General features: G+C 51.6%; 4 protein-coding genes across 4 annotated transcripts; all 4 read right to left on the bottom strand.

The window, feature by feature from the left end:
- Window positions 1–592: 592 nt before the first annotated feature.
- Window positions 593–2,579, bottom strand: Triagg1_2346 (uncharacterized protein; the record flags this gene model as incomplete). The annotated part of the gene is made up of 3 exons (XM_062896517.1): window positions 593–1,269; window positions 1,490–1,738; window positions 2,306–2,579. The coding sequence occupies 3 exons, from the start codon at window positions 2,577–2,579 to the stop codon at window positions 593–595; spliced, it is 1,200 nt and encodes a 399-aa protein (XP_062758558.1).
- Window positions 2,580–6,782: 4,203 nt separating this feature from the next.
- Triagg1_2345 (uncharacterized protein) lies at window positions 6,783–7,791 on the bottom strand (the record flags this gene model as incomplete). Its single annotated transcript, XM_062896516.1, has 2 exons — window positions 6,783–7,639; window positions 7,695–7,791. The coding sequence occupies 2 exons, from the start codon at window positions 7,789–7,791 to the stop codon at window positions 6,783–6,785; spliced, it is 954 nt and encodes a 317-aa protein (XP_062758557.1).
- A 1,481-nt stretch (window positions 7,792–9,272) lies between these two features.
- Window positions 9,273–10,980, bottom strand: Triagg1_2344 (uncharacterized protein; the record flags this gene model as incomplete). Its single annotated transcript, XM_062896515.1, has 9 exons — window positions 9,273–9,345; window positions 9,403–9,598; window positions 9,656–9,734; window positions 9,808–10,164; window positions 10,279–10,378; window positions 10,450–10,493; window positions 10,591–10,720; window positions 10,808–10,855; window positions 10,925–10,980. The coding sequence occupies 9 exons, from the start codon at window positions 10,978–10,980 to the stop codon at window positions 9,273–9,275; spliced, it is 1,083 nt and encodes a 360-aa protein (XP_062758556.1).
- A 3,072-nt stretch (window positions 10,981–14,052) lies between these two features.
- Triagg1_2343 (CAZyme family GT35) lies at window positions 14,053–17,353 on the bottom strand (the record flags this gene model as incomplete). The annotated part of the gene is made up of 7 exons (XM_062896514.1): window positions 14,053–14,463; window positions 14,521–14,593; window positions 14,649–15,565; window positions 15,639–16,148; window positions 16,211–16,476; window positions 16,538–16,858; window positions 17,194–17,353. 7 exons carry the CDS (start codon window positions 17,351–17,353, stop codon window positions 14,053–14,055), a joined length of 2,658 nt encoding a protein of 885 aa, XP_062758555.1.
- Window positions 17,354–18,846: the final 1,493 nt, after the last annotated feature.

Below are 18,846 nucleotides of genomic sequence, written 5' to 3'. Positions count from 1 at the left end.
GGAAAAAAAAAATTTGGGTATATAATACGCCACCCCCCCCCCCCCCCCCCCCCCCTTTCCACAAGAGGGCATCAAGTGATTATACTATGCTTAGTATCCAGAAATACAAAAGCCATGTAGCTACTAACTAACGGGATGTAAAGTGGTATAAAGAGATGGGTGTCCCATCCAAAAACAGCCATATCCAACTCAGAACCCTCCCCAAGTTATGATTCCCAATCGGCCTTTTTTTCCAGAGGCACAGAGGTACGTCCATCAGAATAATACCATGCTGGTGACTCTTAAAAAAAAGCAAGATAAAATAAAAAGATGCCTCAACCCAGTGAGCCGATATATCAGACCACACTATTGCTCCACGCTTTGCAATTCTCCGAAACGCCCTTGTAAATATGCTCATGTCCTCAGCATGCTAATAAAGGAATAAACAAAAAAATGCCGGATATTAAAAAAAAGATGAATAAATGCCCATCGCTTTGTCAATGACTCGTCAAGTATGCCGGGAGAAAAAAGAATAATGAACCAACTCCGGCTTTGCGGGATTATCAGCTGAAACATCACCGTTTCCTCTTTTTTTGCAGCCGCCCCCACATCATCACAGGCCAAACCCCACGCCAACCGTCGTCTTGGATCGGGTGTGGCTCGGCACAAACTCGCAGTCGCTGCTGGCTGCGCTGTCTGGAGGCGTGAGCTGGCGAGCGGGCTTCCACCGCGAGCCCGACTCCAGCTCGGCGGCCAGCTGCATGTCGACCATGGCGTCGGTGAGGCAGTCGTCGTCGCAGAGCGGCAGGATGCGGTAGTCGAGGCTCTCCATGATGCACCGCTCCGTGACGTTGAGCTGGTCGTTGGACCACAGGCCGCGGCCCCACGCCAGACGGTAGAACTGCGGTGGCTGCTGCGGATCCTGCGTGAACTTGGCCGCGATGACAAGGGCGGCCAGGATGATGATTTCGGGACGTACGGAATCGATGTGAAGCTGCCGGCGAGGGGCGTCGCGCGGCGTCGGTGGCATCGAGTGTCGCTTGAGGGGGGATGGCGACGCCGCGGCCGAGTCGACACCGTCGGGGTGAGGATTCAGCGGGCACGACAGCGGGCACGACAGCCGCCACGTGCGGGCAAACTTGGTGTCGAGGCTGTCGAGGATGCAGACCGCCAGGGCCAGCATCTCCATGGTCAGGTCGGCCCTCGACAGCATGGCCTGGACAAAGGGCACCGACGCGCTCGCCAGCGACGCCGATGCAGGAATCAGATTGACAAGATGAATGGCGGGACCTGCAACCGAGAATCGTTAGCAAAAACCTGATTCGCCCAGGTACAAAGCGGCAATGCAGATGCAAGCCTTGGGTTGCAGTCGGATTACTCCGTATTCCGTACCCCCGTCCATGCAGCCAGCCAAGACGGTCTTACTCGTACAGGGCACAGCACAGCACAGCACAGCAGAACACGGAGCAAGCACGGCTCGTAACAACATGGCATTTCCATAAAAACTCACCTCGGTATCGCGGATTTAGCGTGTCGTCGTCCTCGAGCGTTTGGTACTGGTCCACGCTCGCCTTGCTCAGGGTCGGCGGCGGTGTGGGCAGCCTGGACAGGGGCCGGTAGGTAAAGGTGCGCTCATAGTCGGAATCGTCGTCGTCATCTGCCGCAAAGCGGACGTCACGGTTACCTCGTCGCTGCATCGTTGCGGTGCTGAGCTGCGGTTGCGTTTCCGATCTGGTGTGGTTCGAATCGGGTAGGGCCGCTTCCCATTGTTTGCAGTGCAATTGAAAGACGGATGCTTCTCTTGTTGACCGGAAAACCCCAGGTATCACAATGTCCGCCTCGAATTTCCTTGCTCTTGCGGTGATTCTTTCCGGGTATCTTCTTCTGATGCTCTTCGTTTTTCTTTTCTTCTTCTTCTCTTCTCTTCTCTCTTGTCTGTTTTGTCGTCGTCTTCGTCGTCGTCTTGAATCTTGCGTCCGTTGTGTGGTTTGTGGGGGGCAGGCCCTGAAATAAGTAGTCCGGCAACAGCAAGAACAGTAGCTGATCACGCGAGCAAAGGGAGCAAAGATGCAAACGAGAGCAATGCCAGTAACGAAGCGAGCGCAGGAGCAGTGAATCGAATCGAAGCCGAGCAAGACGCAGTGGAAGATCGGTGTGCTAGATATATGAAATCAACGACAGCCGTTGCAGGGGCCCCCCCTCCCGCGGTGCTAGGAGAAAGCTCTCGCCGGGCTCATGTTTCTTGTCTGGATAAGGCTGAGTCGCTGCTGACCCCAGTGGAGGCGATGCCAAGGCCAGGGAGCCCAGTGACGGTGCGGTGGCGCACCCGCTAGAGCCGCTAAAGCGCCAGCGGAGAGAACGCCAAAAACATCCACGCCAGCGCGCTTTCCAGGGGGCTGTCCAGCGAATAGACGCCGCTCTCCGCCGCGAGCACAGACCTGAACCCCCCAAAGATCATTCAAGGGATGCGGCCCCAGGTGTGTCGACATGAAGCTGCGAGGTACTTGCTCGCAGCGGCATTCGGCTATGCGATGCGCAGGTACCGGACCGTTCATCGACCCCGTAAGGGGAATCACAGTCGAGGTCAAGCGCCGTAGCATTGTTGATCAATCATTGGAAGCGGTTTCGTTCGCAGGCCCTTTGTGCTGCTGGCTGCAGGTGAGATTTGAGCATGTGAGATTCTGCTCGACGAGGAGCGGCCAAATCCAAAGCTTATTTGCTCACCAATCTTTGTTGCTCCAAAGTCATCCCCGTCTATTCTTAGCCGTGGCCATCTCCGGCTTCACATGTTTGGAGCACGGGCTGCGTCGCACGGCGTGTCACACAAGGCGTCACGGGCAGGAATACTGTAAAGAACGAGGCACGCTCCCATGTCCTCATGTTGGGGCCAAGCAGTGCTCCCGAACAGCTGCATTGCATGTCGGGATGCCAGAAATCCCTAGAGATGCCGTCCACAAACTTCCAACACAACACACCAATCCCGTCGTCGAAGCCATCTTATCGACCAGATTCGAGTACGTAAATGCCTTCGGTCCAGAATTGTAAAATGCATCTGCAAACTGCAGGTACGTCCATCGGTGAACCACCGCGAGCATGGCAGCCCTTGCACACCATGCCGTCGATTATGACATGTCCTCCGAGTCTGAATAGGCTATTGCAGGCGGTGAATACAGAATTTGTCGTGCTCCGGGGATCACCTTCGCTTACAAGCACCCCGTGCATCTTCCAGATCGCGGTTCATTTGGTCTTCAACATGCATCTTGGCATCTCCCTGCCGTTATCAACTCAAGCCCAATGCGGTGCAGCGTGCCTGGCGGCCCCCTTTTCGGCTTCCAGACGGTTTAAACGTCATGATCCCTGACGAGCCAACCAGTGAATACGAGGCCCCTCTAGTCTCTGCTGCTTCGGCTCGTACGAGAATCGCCGTTATGGCCGTCCGTGGTTTGGAAACAGTGCGTGCTAAAGCGTGATTTACCGCTCTGCCGGCTGGTCTTGACCACCGTCTGCACGCGACTTTCTTCCCACGGTGGAGACGCGGCGAACAAACACCATTGACCCCTTTAATTGTCAATTTTCGTCAGTCCCGGAGCAAAGAGGATGCCGGGATGCCGTCAATTCCAGCTCGGAGTCTTTTTTTCTTTCTCGTGGCATTCTTCCTTGACCCTTCCAAGCTCATATTTTTGGAAATCGGATTTTGTTTTTAGCTCACTCCGCCTTGGGCCAGCTAACCATGAAAGCGAGATTGCTTTGCTAGCCGATCAATCAGCTTTTAAGTTGGATTAATATCTCCCATCTTGGCAGTTTCAACGACCCCCTTGCAGCAAGATGACGAGAAAGCTCGAATTTCATATGTCGATTGTGTTAGTGGTTGTGGTTGTAGTAGTAATCAATGGATAAAAATGTTCAACCCTGTGGCACACTAACATCGTGCGACGGATACGGAGCGTCTGATGATGACTGTCTCACAAAAACCTTTTTCTCCCGTGCGGGATGTTGTGTAGCGGTGGCAAACGGGAAATCGAATAGAATCCGTACAGAAGATTCCCAGTCAATGACTGAATGATGCTGTATGGAGTTCGGAGTACGGAGAAGAGTCTTGCAAGCGATGTCAGTCTGGAGAGAACGGTGGGCCCAGAGTTAGCTCAGGTTGGATTGTCTCGATTTGGACCCCGTTGCCGATGCTGCCGCGGATCATTCGAGCGCCGGGGCCATCTATCTGAAGTCGGGTTGCAGATTCGGGGAAAAGAAGAAGAAATTGGCTGGAATCGCACGAGGAAGAGTGGTTGGTGTATCCGGCACCTTGCAGTGAGGCTGAGTTGGGACGGCGGGGCGGCTGCAATGCGACTGTTCGGCATCTGGGTGTACCGTGGGGGGGGATAATAGGAGATGCCAAGGACAAGGACTTGGACAGAATTGCTCATATTGAAGGGAATACGGAGGTGAAGATGTGGACAGGGAGAGAAGACGGAAGCCGGGGGGAGATTTGCGACTGAATTTTGAGGCGTGAATTCTGGCAAGAAGAGAGGTACCTATAGGTATAGTAGTAGTTGACAAACGGGGAGGCGTCGTCCGTCTCTGTTCCTGCCATTGCCATACTAAGGTAGTCTATCTAGCAGAGAGGTACCATGTATCATGTCCAGTATGTACATGTACCAGCTCCAATAGCGATAATAGCAGATAGTCGATGAAACAGATGCTATTAAATATAAGATGTGGGCTTTTCTGCATCCCGTTATAACACTTGATATTCGACCACTTCCTCTTAAAAGCATTATCGCTATTGCTAGGTATGTCGATACCTTAGTAGTACTTTGAAAGGAATTCGAGGTGAGTACCTCACTCCCCTTATGTCATCATCCAAGCTCGTGAACAAGCTCTACATGCAACACTTAAACATCTTCCAGGCCTCTTCTTCTCACCATCGATTCTAGACGTCAAACTCCATCATGGAGCACAGACATAATACCTACAAATCGTCACCGTCAAGAACTCGCCGTTTAGAAACGGCATAACCCACTTACACTCACATAGGTAGCAACCAACACTCCTCATTCAAAGCCTGAACATCCAGTAGACAGGCTCCCAACGTGGCTATTCTTCACAAGCATCAACAACCATACCCTGCTTCCAGACAGCAGTGGAGATGCTGCATCTTTCCAAGAAACACAGCGGAGAACTCGACGGCTCCTCTTTTGTTTCATTGACCAAAGACATGCAAACAACTTTCTCTCACTCCCTCGTCCCTCAAATCGACGTGGCTCGTGGCCTTAATTTCGGTGAGCCACTTAGCGTAGGCATATTTCACACTCAGCTCGTCGCACTAGTTCCGTCCTCCCGCATCGACGGACATCAAAACGCCACGGGCTTGTCAGATGCTCGTTGGCAGCACGCCTCGTCTTTTGCTGTCACGTCAGCCGCAAAAACGCCATGGCCGCTCTGGACCCTGGGGCCAAGCACGGATCGAGCAGCAGCCCTGACTTTTAGGACGCATGCGAGTATATGTGAACGTTGTTGTGGAGTACGCCACGATACACATCACATTGCAAGCTTGGCAATTTTGTTACGAGTCGCGCGAGCTAGTCGAGATGAGCTGATGCTATCAGGTTTTGCGTTAAATATTTGCATTGGTTTCTTCTTCCTTGGCGTATGTAGACGCCTTATGTTATGGCCTCGACTCAGTTCTTTATTTAGACACAAAGGGCTTTCCATTATGTAACATGTCCACTCCGACAGTAGCATGAAACAGATGATATTTTGAGGCAAGTATAGTGCTGTGAGATTGAGTATGGCCTTCATGTCCGCTATGGCAGAATGATTGCTCACATCAGCTTCTCCTCGGCTTAAAGCCCGATCTGTTAGCCAATGAATACTTGAAAATGATGGACAAGATATTTACAAAGTGGCTGTGACCCAAGTTCATGGAGAGACAAACATATCTTTATACAGTTATTTATAGTGTATTGAGGATCAAGGCAAGCTTGTCATCTTCCAATCCAGCAATGCGCCACTATCATCCATCTTCAAAATCTCATTGGGTACTAGGTAGTCGAGCTCTGACTCGAGCCATCTATAGCTGTGAAATTCAACATTTTGGGCTCTGGGTGCTACATTTAACAACATATCCTATTGCTTTTCATGTGGCCGTATAAATATAGTCTTACTCTTATCAAAAGTCTACATCGCAAAGACAAGAGTAATAAAGACAGACAGGTCATTGAACAGCACTAGATATCTAATAAAGACTCTTAATACTTCTAAACCTCTTTAACAAAGGTAACATCCTCTCTTGTATAGTTCTGTTCCAAGTTCCAGCGCCCAGCTTCGAACTTGGATGCTTTCTTTTAGCAATCTAGCTTCGAAGCTCCTGATAACCCTCCCGCTTAGATCTACTGTAGTCCTTGCTAGTGATATGTGCTAGAGATGTCTATTCCGAAATTCATATTATTAGCGAGTAGTATATTGAAGTGTTATTTCTATAATATGTTGGGGTAAATCACATATAGCAGCCAGTCCAGCAATAAGCCGTACTCAGCTCTTTGAAGTATACCAATAGTAAACGCCTGTTAATAAGACGGTTGTTTAGTATCAAAGATTCAACAAATACCAGTTCAATGCCTCAAGTTCCGTATAAAATGCACAAGTCAAAAAAAAAAGTCATATAGTGATATCAAGTCATCAACTCCATCTCTTCCCATATCCCATTTCTCAGTCCTCATATCCCCAAAAACACCCAATCACACCTTATATCCTCAATAAAACAAAACAAAACAAAACAAAACAAACAACATCTCCCTTTCTCAAACTCACTCAACCCACCTCCTCCACTGCGGCATCACCCTATCCATAATCACCGGCCCAAAAAACCACGACACAACCGTCACAACCGTCAACGGCACCGCCACCGCCCAATACATCCAGAAATGGCTCGAAAGCCTCCACACCCCCGTCGGCGCGTCAAAGTTGAAAAACGAAGTGCTGAATATCGCCGCCACAAACGCCGCCGGCAAGAACAGCAGCCCAATCAGCGAAATCGCCCGCATCGCCGACGAATCGATCCTCGCCGCGTCGTTGTACGTCAGCGCCATCTCGTTCTGGATGCGCGCGTTGTTGCTCTCCGCGCGGTGCCGCAGGTTCGTCACCATGTTGTGCAGCGAGTCCAGCCGGCTCTGGATGTTGAGGAAAGACATCCTCGGCGCGTCGACCTTGTCCGTCGTCGCCAGAAAGTGCGCGTGGTGCTTCTGGATGCTCGTCAGGATGCTCTCCGTCACGTACACCATCTCGTTGACGTGCGTCATGTGCCGCGGGATCTCGTGCAGGTACTTGTAGTTGAAGCGGTAAAACGCCCGCCGCAGCTCAAAGTCCCGGAGCAGGTTGCGCGTCTCCCAGATGGTCACGTCGTGCAGCTGCGCGACCTCCTCCACCATGCTGGGATACGCCCAGAACGGGTCGCCCAGCTCGCGCGGGTTGATGTCGCGCAGGATGGAGTCCCTGTTGAGCAGCGCAAACCGCGGGTGGTCGAAGAGGAGGATGTCGGTGCGGTTGTTGGAGGCGTGCCAGCGGGTCACGGCGTTGAGCTTGACCCAGTGGTATTTGATCTCGTCGACGTCGTGGGCGTTGAGGATCTTGCTGACTCGCTTGACCATGAACCTCACCCACGAGACTGCAAAGATGTTTGTATCAATCGTCTGCTCAAGTCAAGGTTCAGATATACTTACTTGTACCCGTCCGCTTGCCATCCGAATCAAGCACATCCTGATACCCAAAATACCCATTCGACCGCTTGGCAAACGTCGTCCACCACATCCGCGGCATCAGAAACTTTTGATCAAACGCAGTCCTGCAACTCCGGCATTTGCGTATCCTATCACCCTCGGCATATCTATCCAAATGCTCAGTCAGCCACACCACAAGCTCAAAAAGCAAAACAAGACGCTTCAAAGAAGATCAAGGTAATTGTACGAACGTGACAGTAACATCAGCATTAGCAAACTCCGTATCCTTGCTCTTCAACAAGTCTTGCGCGGTCAAATACTCCGTCGTAACCACTTTCTCGCCTACATGCCACCCACCAGTCAGTCAGCAATCATTCTCATCCCAACTCATCCATCCCAAAAAAAAGAAAACTCGTTGGTCAAATCAATCCCAAAGTCGACAATCCCAAAAGGGGCGGTGTCCAAGAAACCACACAAACAGAAAAGACGAGGCATCCATACCTGAGCAATCCCGCCATGACACCGTCTCCAGCTTCGGACAGTAGCAAGCCATCCGACGCATACCCAAAAAAAATCTCGTTACCCAATTCCTCTCGCTCTCGTATTGTAATAATTTAGAAAAAAAAAGCCGTTTAAACGCTCAAGGCTTCCAACAAACAACAAAAACCGATGAGAGAGGAACAAAAAAAAAAGGGGGCGCAATCAATCAATAATAGCACAACGAAGAACGCGACACAAGAAATCAGGCTCCAGCACCGCCTTCTTCGTCGTGAGGTACAACAGACAGAGACGGGTTCCTCAAAATGACCCGTTCGTTCTCGCCCTATCATAGCCGCCCAAGCCCCCCCGAATGTCTTCAGGTTAAGTCGCTATATGGGCGATCGGGAACCGGAATATGGAGAAAGCTGTGCTGCATCGTGTGTTCTCCCGGGATTGGCTCTTTTGCCTGATGGGGTCTGCTCTGCATCTGTATTGCCGCCCCCCCTGCTGCTTTGCTCCGCCCTCTTGTGTGAGGCTCTGTTTCGGCGCTACAACTGTCTGCCAGGCAGGATTCACTTCATCTTTAATACTTGATTGTAACAACATTGGCTACCTCGATCTTTACGTTCAACCTTATAATTCGCCTCGGTTCAAAAGTCGAAAAACTCCCCCCTGCCATTCCGCCCCTCTGGCCAGAAACCCGGCCGAGGCAGTGCTTCTGTGCTGCCAAGCAAGCAAGCGTCACGAAAACCGGATACATAAGAGCTCAGCCAAAAAAAAAATTAACAGAAAAAAGAAAAAAGAGAACCCGTTTCTTCGTATATTTTATCGTTGTCGTCGCTGCACACAGAATCACAAGTCTTTACAACATATTTAACCCTTCCTAATTGCCTCCCCTCCCCTTCCATGCCAGTCTTTCCATCCCCAACGCCGGAAACTGCAAAAAAAGCATCTGTCTCGGAACAAGGTGCGCTGGCCCTCGTGAGTCGTGTAACCGTGTGTCTGCTGACGCGCGCGTTCCTGTATCCGTCTTGTGTGCAGTGGTTCAAAATCTTTTCATGCCACCCTGTAATAAGAGGTCCGCTCTTCCGTTCTCTCAATCTATTGTGTGGGGAATTGCTCCTCCATGTTGGGCGCGCCCTCGACGTTGTGGTAGTCAAGAATCTCCGAGTACCTGTAGTTTTCAAGTCAGTCGTTGTGTAGGTCATGAGAATAAGACGGAACAACGTACATCATAATCTTCCATGTGTCAACGGGAAGGTCGGCATCATTAAAACTCCAGTCAAACTTCTCATCGGCAACAGGCTCATCGGTGGGGTCGTGGTACGGCTGGAGGTACTCGTGGGCCAGAGCCTGAGTGGCCGTTACTCGCTTCTTGGGGTCGAAAACAAGCATCTTCTCCAAAAGATCAATGGCTGTGCGGCTTCCTGTCAGACCAGAACATCTTTCAATGGGATAGCAATTTGAGTGTCATGTCCTCTTACCTGACTCGTCCGCATTCTTAAACTTGTTTCGAAGTGGCTGTCGTTCTCGCTTGGGTAGTGACTTGACGAAACGCAACGTCTAAATCCCGTGTCAGCTGGCTGTCCTGTCCATATCGACTACACGTGTCGACGAAACATGACATGAGACTCACATTCTCGCTAGCAATAGTGTTGATGACATCGTCCGGGGGAGTGCCAAGCAGCTCAGTGATGATGGAAAACTGGTTCACGTGGTCCTTGCCCGGGAACAGGGGCTTGCCCTCGAGCATTTCGGCAAAGATGCACCCAGCGCTCCAGATATCGACCTCGACGTCGTACTTTTGCCATGTGAGCATGATTTCCGGGGCGCGGTAGTATCGTGTTGACACATAGCCCGTCATCTGCGGGTCCTGGATTCGAGCCAGGCCAAAGTCGCAAATCTTCAAATCGCAGTTTTCGTTGACGAGAATGTTGCTGGGCTTGAGATCACGATGGACGACACCGGCCGAGTGGACATATTTCAGGCCTCGCTATAAACGCACACGTTAGCTACTGTTGCGCTGCCGAGCGCCGCATACGGCGGCATGCTAATTGCCAACCGATACAAGCATAATGCAAAGGGAATCTCATGTGCCATCGCATACCATGATCTGGTAGAGGAAGTACTGGATGAATTGTTTCTCGAGCGGTCGGGAGGTTAATAATCGGTGCAGATCGGTGCCAAGAAGCTCTGTGACGAAATAGCTATAAGAGGCCATGTTAGAAAAGAGCAGAGAAAAAAAAGGGCGAAAACAGCCGGAAAGAACAAGACGTACATGTCCTCGAGGGGAGAGATGAAGATATCGCTAAGAGAGATGACCTGCGAATCGCCCAACGTCAGCATGGAACAGGCGGGTGTCATCATCATCATCATGGCTTGATGATGCAATGGAGCGGACAGCCTGGAAAGCGCATACATTTTCGTGTCGGAGATGCTTGAGCAGCTTCAGCTCGCGGTACGTCCGCTTAGCGAGCACAGGCGTGCTAAAGGGCTTCATGATCTTCTTGACGGCGACATTCTGGTTGGTGAGCTGGTCTCGCGCAGAGCTATTTGGCGGGGGAGGGGAAAGTCGCAATTAGCCAGGATTGCCTCAAAAACGCAGTCAAAAAAAAAAGACGGCAACATGAACTCACCAGACGAGACCAAACGCTCCCATGCCCACGGGCTGGAGGTCCGAGTACCTGATGGAATTGATCAGCCTTTTCTTCTTCTCCTCGCGCTGCCCGGATTCTCGCCCTTTTCCTCCCTACCTTGAGGTGATCTCGAACGTGGTGCCAAAGATCTGCGCACGCACAAACTCGGCCATTGTGACGGATGGATTTGACTCGTGATGGCGGGGGAATCTAGTTTTTTTTTTATCGGTAAAGAAGAAATGCGTGAAAACTCGAAACGCGGATGCGATGGGCGAGATGAAAATACGACCAAAGATGCAGACGTGAGAAAGAGGGTTGTCGAAGGGCGAAAAAAAGAAGAGCCGGATTAGAACCCCTCGCTCCGAAAATGGGATGGATGAATGTTGCTGCTGATGCTCTTTTTTGGTTCCAGGTCGGCTCGGGGGTGGGCAGAGAAAGCCAGCACAGGCGGTCTTGCGCAGGATTACAGTGAGGAGTTCCACTCGCTGCTAGCCAGGCGGGGGCTGAGCTTATTGGAACTTGGAAACTAGCTGCAAATCTCGATTCGGGTCGCAGGGTGGGAGGAATCGCAGCGAAGAAAGAGAGAGTCTGTCGGGTTCGATTGGCTCTGCGTCGGCGTCTCTTTTTTCACTCTTTCCTGAATTCTCGAAATATTCGTTTCTTCTTCTCGTGATTTCCAGCAACCGGCGGTCGAATTCTCGCTGTTTTTCGCAAAGGCGGGGGTTGGACGGCTTCTAACAGAATAGCCACGGAGGGGGGGAATAAAGACAAAAAGAGGGAACTTTGGCAAGCGAATAGCGCCTAAAGCCCAAACGAGAGATTGGATAACGTCAGGTTAGGTACAGCGTATGGAGGGAATAAAAAGTCGCCCTGCTTCCCAAGGAAAAAAAAAGGACACCGAGTTAGTGGGCGCACGGGCAAGGTTCGGCAGTTGTACTTGTGAGAGAGCGCACTGCGCGGGGTAAACGCCAGGTAGCAGGCTTGTCAATCGTGCCCGGCCCGGCTTGAGACCAAGAACGGGAATCAATCAAGGCCCGCAGCCCAATTGCTGCCTCTGGGATTTCTTCTTCTTCTTGTTTTCCCAACTTACGTGGTAATTTGAGACTTTGGCCAGGAAAAGGGTGCCCAACGTCTGTTCTAGCGAATGCAGAGGCCACTGAATGTCACTCGTTCGGTTCGGTCGCAACGGATTGTCGCCTTCAGGCGCAAGAAAGGACAATGAAGCTGTCGCAACGCAACGCAACGCAACAATTCGAAAGAACGAAGGGACACAGCCGTAGCCCGCAAGTGTTATAACCGAAAGGCCAGAAAAATATCAAAAGATGAACAAGATTTCCTCGTAAAAGAGCAGAAGAAAGCGTCGTGGAACCGCAAAAGCTAAGAAGAAAGGGGGGGGGGCAGCCAAGCTCGTCCCTACTTATACGCGCGCCGTCTCAGGCGATCGATCGATTCTGCTTCAAATGCCGATGTCCGCGTGCCCTCGTTGGGTCTCGAAAAGGGTCGGGTGCTATTTTGTCTTGTCGGGTTTTTTTGTGTTTTTCTTCTCGCTATCAGGCGCCCAGCAAAAAAACAAAAAGTAGTGCAAAGCAAGCAACTCGGGCAAAAAAGAGATACTCTAGACCAGACAAGATCTTATAATACGCAGTCTTGTTGTTTTTTTCGCAGAGCAGTAGGCAAAGTCCCAAAAAAAATCATCACCATGACCGAGACAGGACAAACCCTTACCTATAAACAAAACCCCCCCAAAAAAACATGAAATTCCCCTCCTCTTCCTCTTCCAGGGACTTCCAAGCATCATCGTCACGCCCCGTAGCGACAACGCTTCAGGGACACTTCGCAAACCAAGCTCCGGTGACGACATCGTGCGCCTTTACCTCACCCCCATGTTTTTTCTCTTTCTTTTTCGGTTCAACCCCTCCACGATAAACCCTTGCCCATGCTCTGCTCACCAGGCTTGGGTGATTAGCTGAAAAGCCGCGGGAATGTCATTCCCTCATCCCACTCCCACTAAGCTGCCTAGGCCTCGACTAAACCACCGTTGCAAGCCATCTACACCATAGCCCGTCCAAGAAACCCTCTGATCTTCTCGCCACCGTCCATCAAAAGAAAAAAAAAGCCCATTGTTCCCTTTCGAAATCTCCCATCCAAGAAACCCCAAAATCCCATCCTCATCCAGATCGACAATTCCCAAATCTTCATCTCCAAAAGCGCCCCCCCTAGCTAATCTCTTAAACCCCCATATCCAAAAACCAGCTTTCCCTTCCGCCCCCCCAAAAAACCCAAGCCCAACCCATCACCACAACCTAAACTCCCGCCCACCCACCTAAGACCCCCCCCCCCCCCCCCCCCCCCCTTGCTCCCACATGCATTAATCTAAAGTAATCCTCTGCAGACAGCAAAAGACACACAACCACACCCCAGGCAAGAAGCAACACCACACAACTTGAACATCGTCAGTCTAAAAAACCACTTCACACCAGTGATGCCCCAATGACGTCACAATCAAATCAATCTTCAAACCCACTTCTCCCCCCCAAATGACCCACGCCCACCCCCGTACAGGGTACTTTGCACCACCCTGTATTTCACGCATTTGCATCAAACAAACCCAAGTACACGTTACACACTTCGCACCTTACCTTGGTACATGTACCAAGGTACCAACTCTTCTTCTCCCCCCCCCCCAAATCCCAAACTCGCGATTCTGATTCAGGAACCGGGCCCCCCTCCCGCCATCGAAATAATCGCTGCGAATCGGCTCGCGGCCCCTGGAGATTTTGCTCCGGCGTCTTCCCACCTCAATTTTTCCTCTCCTTGTCCAACCAACAACCCACTCCGTCGTGACACCGCTTCCTGGGCTGCTAATGCCAAATATCAAGTTTATTTGCCTGCACTTCAGTGCTCTAGCTTGGCGTACAAGTCAACATTGATGCTTGCAAGTCTGGGAATATCCCGGTTACTGTGTCTGCACGAGTCTTCACGTGTCAAGAGGCAATGAGATGCAGTCTTGGTTATGGGCTATGCTTCCAATGTTGCATGCATTCACCAATAGCCACGTAGCGGTCAAGCGGAAATGAAAAGTCATTGTGTAATTCAATATTGGACATTCAATTCGTCATGTAGGAACAAAGTGTCGCATCTTCTTCACTCCTCCCTATTGTGTAATTCTGCCTGCTCGAATCTATCGAGGTATTCCCCCACTGGTTTCCACACGACTCTACCTAGGTACCTACTCAAGGGAGACTCTACGTTTCAGTGGTATCCAGCGGCTCAATGTTCCAAATCTCCTCGGCGTACTCGTTGATGCAGCGGTCGCTGGTGAAGAAGCCCATCCGGGCCACGGACGTGATGCACTTGGTCACCCACTCGTCCTGGTTGCGGTAGGCCTCGTCGACGAGGGCATGCGTCTCGATGTAGCTGTGGAAGTCGTCTGACACCAGGTAGTAGTCACCGTGGTCCCTGACGGCAGCGATCAAGGCGCTAAAGTCGTTGGGCATGCCAAACGTGCCCTTTTCAATCTCGACAAAGACCTTCTCCAGGTCGGGGTCGATGGTGTGAGAGCCAAAGTTGTGGTTGTGGCGCAAGTCCTCCACATCCTCGGCGAGGTTTCCGAACAAGAAGATGTTGCTTTCGCCAATCTCACGAGTGATTTCAATCTTGTGAGAGGAGTCAGCATGTTACAAGCAAAGGGGAAAAGCTCGATCAAGACTTACATTGGCGCCGTCGCAGGTTCCGATGATGAGACCTCCGTTGAGGACAAATTTCATGTTGCTGGTGCCAGATGCCCTATCGTGCTCATTAGATTCGCTGTGCTACCTCAGACTTTGATGTTCCAACTTACTCTGTTCCTGCGGTGGAAATGTGCTCGCTAATGTCAGACGCGGGGATGATCATCTCGGCCTTGCTGACGTTGTAGTCTTCCAGGAAAATAACCTTGAGCAGGTCGCCAATGTCACTGTCCTTGTTGACGACCTCGCCGACGGCGTTGACCAAGTGAATGATTTGCTTGGCCATCCAGTAACCAGGAGCAGCCTTGCCGCCAAAGATGGTGACACGGGGCAGCTGCTTCTTCCTCTCCTCGGGGCTCATGGCCTTGAGGGTCAGATACCGGTGGATGACGCCAAAGATGTTGAGCTGCTGGCGCTTGTATTCGTGAATTCGCTTGACTTGCACGTCAAACAGGGCTGCCGGGTTGACCGATACGCCAAGAGTGCTCTGAATGTACTTGGCCAAGCGCACCTTGTTGGCGTACTTGATCTCTGCCCACTCCTTGCGGAAGGCCTTGTCCGTGGCATGAGCTTCCAGCTTGTTGAGAACAGTCAAGTCCTTGAGGAAATTATCACCGCCGCACTTGGTAGCAATCAACTCGGACAGGCGAGGGTTGGCCTGGTGCAGCCAACGTCTGGGGGTGATGCCGTTGGTCACGTTGGTGAACTTGTCTGGGCCGTAAATCTCAACAAAGTCCTTGAAAATGGTGGTCTTGATCAGATCCGAGTGCAGCTCAGCCACACCGTTGATCTTGTGAGAGCCCACAATGGCCAAAAAGGCCATCCGCACCATCTTGGGCTGGCTCTCCTCAATGATGGAGACTCTGCTGAGCAAGTCTCTGTCATTGGGGTAGGCCTTTTCGACCTTTTGCAGGAAGAACAGATTGATATCATAGATAATCTGGAGATGTCTGGGCAGCAGATGCTGAACCAGCCCAACCGGCCACTTCTCCAGGGCCTCTGGGAGCACGGTGTGGTTGGTGTAGCCAAACTAGAGTTGCGAACACGACACGTTAGCCAATTCCTCTTGTTGCCAAAGGGGGGCCATAGTCAGGGGAACCTACCGTGGCAGTGACAATCTGCCATGCCTCGTCCCATCCCAGGCCCTCAATATCAATGAGGATGCGCTGTAGCTCGACAATGGCAAGAGTGGGGTGGGTATCGTTGAGCTGGATGGCGACCTGGTCGGGGAACTCCTTCCAGGGACGCTTGGTCTTCTTAAAGCGGCGCACAATATCATAGAGAGATGCTGCCACCCAGAAATACTGCTGCTTCAGTCGCAGCTCTTTACCCTGCTCCAGGTTGTCGTTGGGGTACAGCACGGCACTGATGGTCTCGGCCCTCTGCTGATCGGAGACAGCACCTTCGTAGTCGCCGTTGTTGAACTTTGGGAAATCGAACTCGCCTCCGGACGCCTTGCTGGACCAGAGTCGCAGGTTGTTTGTGGTGGGTGTAGCGTAGCCAGGGATGGGGACGTCGTAGGCAACGGCCTCAACAACCTCGCCGCCTTCCCAGACAAAGGCGGTCTTGCCATCGTCGTTGGTCTGCTTGCGGACTTTGCCATAGAATTGGATCTATCGATGACGGGGTAAGCTTCGTTGAATAATGTTCGCGTCAGGGGGGTGGTGGCTCTCACATTGACAGTAATGTCGTGGCGGGGAAACTCCCAGGGGTTAAAGTCCAACCAATAATCAGGAACCTCAACCTGGTAGCCGTCAATGATTTCCTGCTTGAAGATTCCGTATCTGTAGCGAAGACCGTAGCCCCAGGCAGGGTAATTGAGGGAAGCCAAGCTGTCGAGGAAGCATGCAGCAAGTCGGCCCAAGCCGCCATTGCCAAGACCTGCGTCATGCTCCTGGCTGATGATGTCTTCAATTCTGAAGCCAAGCTCAGAGAGACCATCTACGTGGCGGATGGGTTAGCAAGATGATGTATGCACGGCGAACATGGCAACAGATCTTACCCTTGGCAACATCCTTCAGCCCCACGTTGAGCATGGCATTGTCCAGGGTTCGTCCCATGAGGAACTCCAGACTGAGGTAGTAAACACGCTTGGTATCACGGAATGTCTGGCGCTGCTGGGTCTTGTTCCAGTCGGTGATGAGCCGATCACGGAAGGCCAAGCTGGTGGCTGAGTACGCCGCAGTCTCGTCGCAGTTGAACATGCTACGAGCCAGGGTGGTCTCGACATGGCGGACAACTTCCTTCTCGAAGGTGTCCTTGTCGGTGATGTTCTTGACTTGGTTCCGCCTCCATGCCTCGCGCTGGGGCTCGGGGATTGAGGCTGTAGGAGAGCTTCATTAGCAACTGCGAATGGAGGATCCGTTACTTGGTAGATTGATTCATTTGAGGAATCAAAGCAAAGGAAAGAATGGGCACATGGAACAGTGCAGTGGATGAAGAGAGCGATGACGGTACAAGCAAGCAAAGCACCGTAACACGCTGGTTGCATGGAAGCCCCGCCAAAAGCAACCGAGTTGAAGCTTCCCCTCCCCCGCGCCGCGCCGCACGGGGTCAAGCGCATGTAAATCGCCCGCCGATCCCAACGCTCAAACAAAGCAATTCATCACATCAAGAAGGGCAGAAGCAGAAGCAGAAGCAGGAAGTGAATTGACGAACCCTCAACGTGCTTGATTTCTCCAGCGCCAAAGCCGGTGAAAGTCCTCCTGTGCTTGGGCCGGGAGATGCCTGCAGGGCCGACAGCTCCCTGGATGTCCACAAGGGGAGCTCCAGTGGAGGGGCGACGCTCGCGGGAGGGCAGCGGCTGCTTGGTCGCCATGGCTGGAAAACGGGCTGCAGGCGGAGGACGGGTGAATTAGCAATCTGGGCGCTTGATGAGGGAGATATGGATAAAGATAAGGATGCAGAAAACAAAAGGGATAAGGATAGGGCAACAGAACAGGAGATGGAGATGATGGAATATGGATGATGACGGGTCGAGGAGGGAAACGGGCGAGAAACAGGTTGGGCGAGCGAGCGATTGTTATCAATGGAACTTACATCAGCTCAGCTGCAGAAGCTATGGTGGGGCAGCAACGCAACAGCGGGGTATCAGGAGCTTTCCTTTTGGCTGCTCGACGTGTCTGGGACTCGGCAGATAAAGAAGCACCACGAAACGGGTTCAATTGAGGGAAAGTTTGAAGAGAAGAAGAGAACGGGAGTAACAGAGGTAGAGGAAGAGAAGGGGAAGGGGAAAGGAGAGGCAGAGGGGCACAGGGGCAGGCACAGCTTTAGGTACCCAAGGGCAAAGCGGAGGAACCAAGGAGGGGCAGCATCAAAAAACAAGAAGATGAGAACTTGCGCGATGTTGCCCAATGGATATGCACGAGACGTGTAAGTGCATCCCCAGGTCCATGTAGAGCCATGTAAGTATCTCCCACATCAAGTTTTTTTTCTTTAGTTTAGGTTGTTCCATTACTACTCGTATACTGTACATAGAGCGGGCGGCACCATTTCCGTAGCGCCACGCTGGTGCCATCGTCATCCCTCGCGGAGATGCGGGAATCCATCGAATCCATTTCGTACTCGGATACGGGCCCTTTGCATTTACCCAATTGCTCTCTCTCTCTCTCTGTCTCTCTCAATTGCTACCGTTCCATCAAAGGTTACTTTCAACTATTACCAACCTCTTGTTCCCCCTCTCCCGTGCCAATAGAATCCCCTCGCAGCCCGTATATTGCGCCTGCACAACTCCTCTGTTGGGCAACAACAACCTCAAGCACCTCGGCCCAAAAGCAAAGACCACAAGACTGTCCTTGTCCATCCATACTTCGTACAGCCCGCATACATCACACCACTTTGTTTATTTTGGCCGCAAAGTTGTGGGGCCCCTCTGCCGAATCTCTGACTGTCGAATTTGCTCGGATGGTTGGAAAAGTCGGAGCCTGACACGTCTTCAACTCGCCATATAGACTTGCCATGATGCACATGTTATGTTAGGTACGGCATTGCCAAATTCCCCTTTGCTCCAAACAAAAAACCGAGACGGCTAAAAGCAGCTTGGTAAAAAGCAGCCAATGGTTTCCAATCCATCTTTTTCATCCATCAAAAGGGCCCTTTTCTTGCTGGCAGCCCAACGCTGCCTACTTAGTACTACTTACTACTAAATACTACAAAACATCACATGCATCATGCTTGTTTCCCAACGTTTTCAAAAGCACACGAGTAGTTTCACCAAGGTATCAATTATAAAACGTAGGTTTTCAGACACACTCCGTACGTCAGGCCAATAGTAAATAAAGGGCGCAGCAATTAATACCTATTCTCGCGCGT

The sequence above is a fragment of the Trichoderma aggressivum genome, assembly GCF_033847375.1.
Source record: "Trichoderma aggressivum f. europaeum strain CBS 100526 chromosome Unknown scaffold_006, whole genome shotgun sequence".
In the NCBI taxonomy this organism is placed as follows: Eukaryota; Fungi; Ascomycota; class Sordariomycetes; order Hypocreales; family Hypocreaceae; genus Trichoderma; species Trichoderma aggressivum.
The sequence above is the reverse complement of the archived record's forward strand: the minus strand, read 5'-3'. Positions and strand labels throughout refer to the sequence as shown.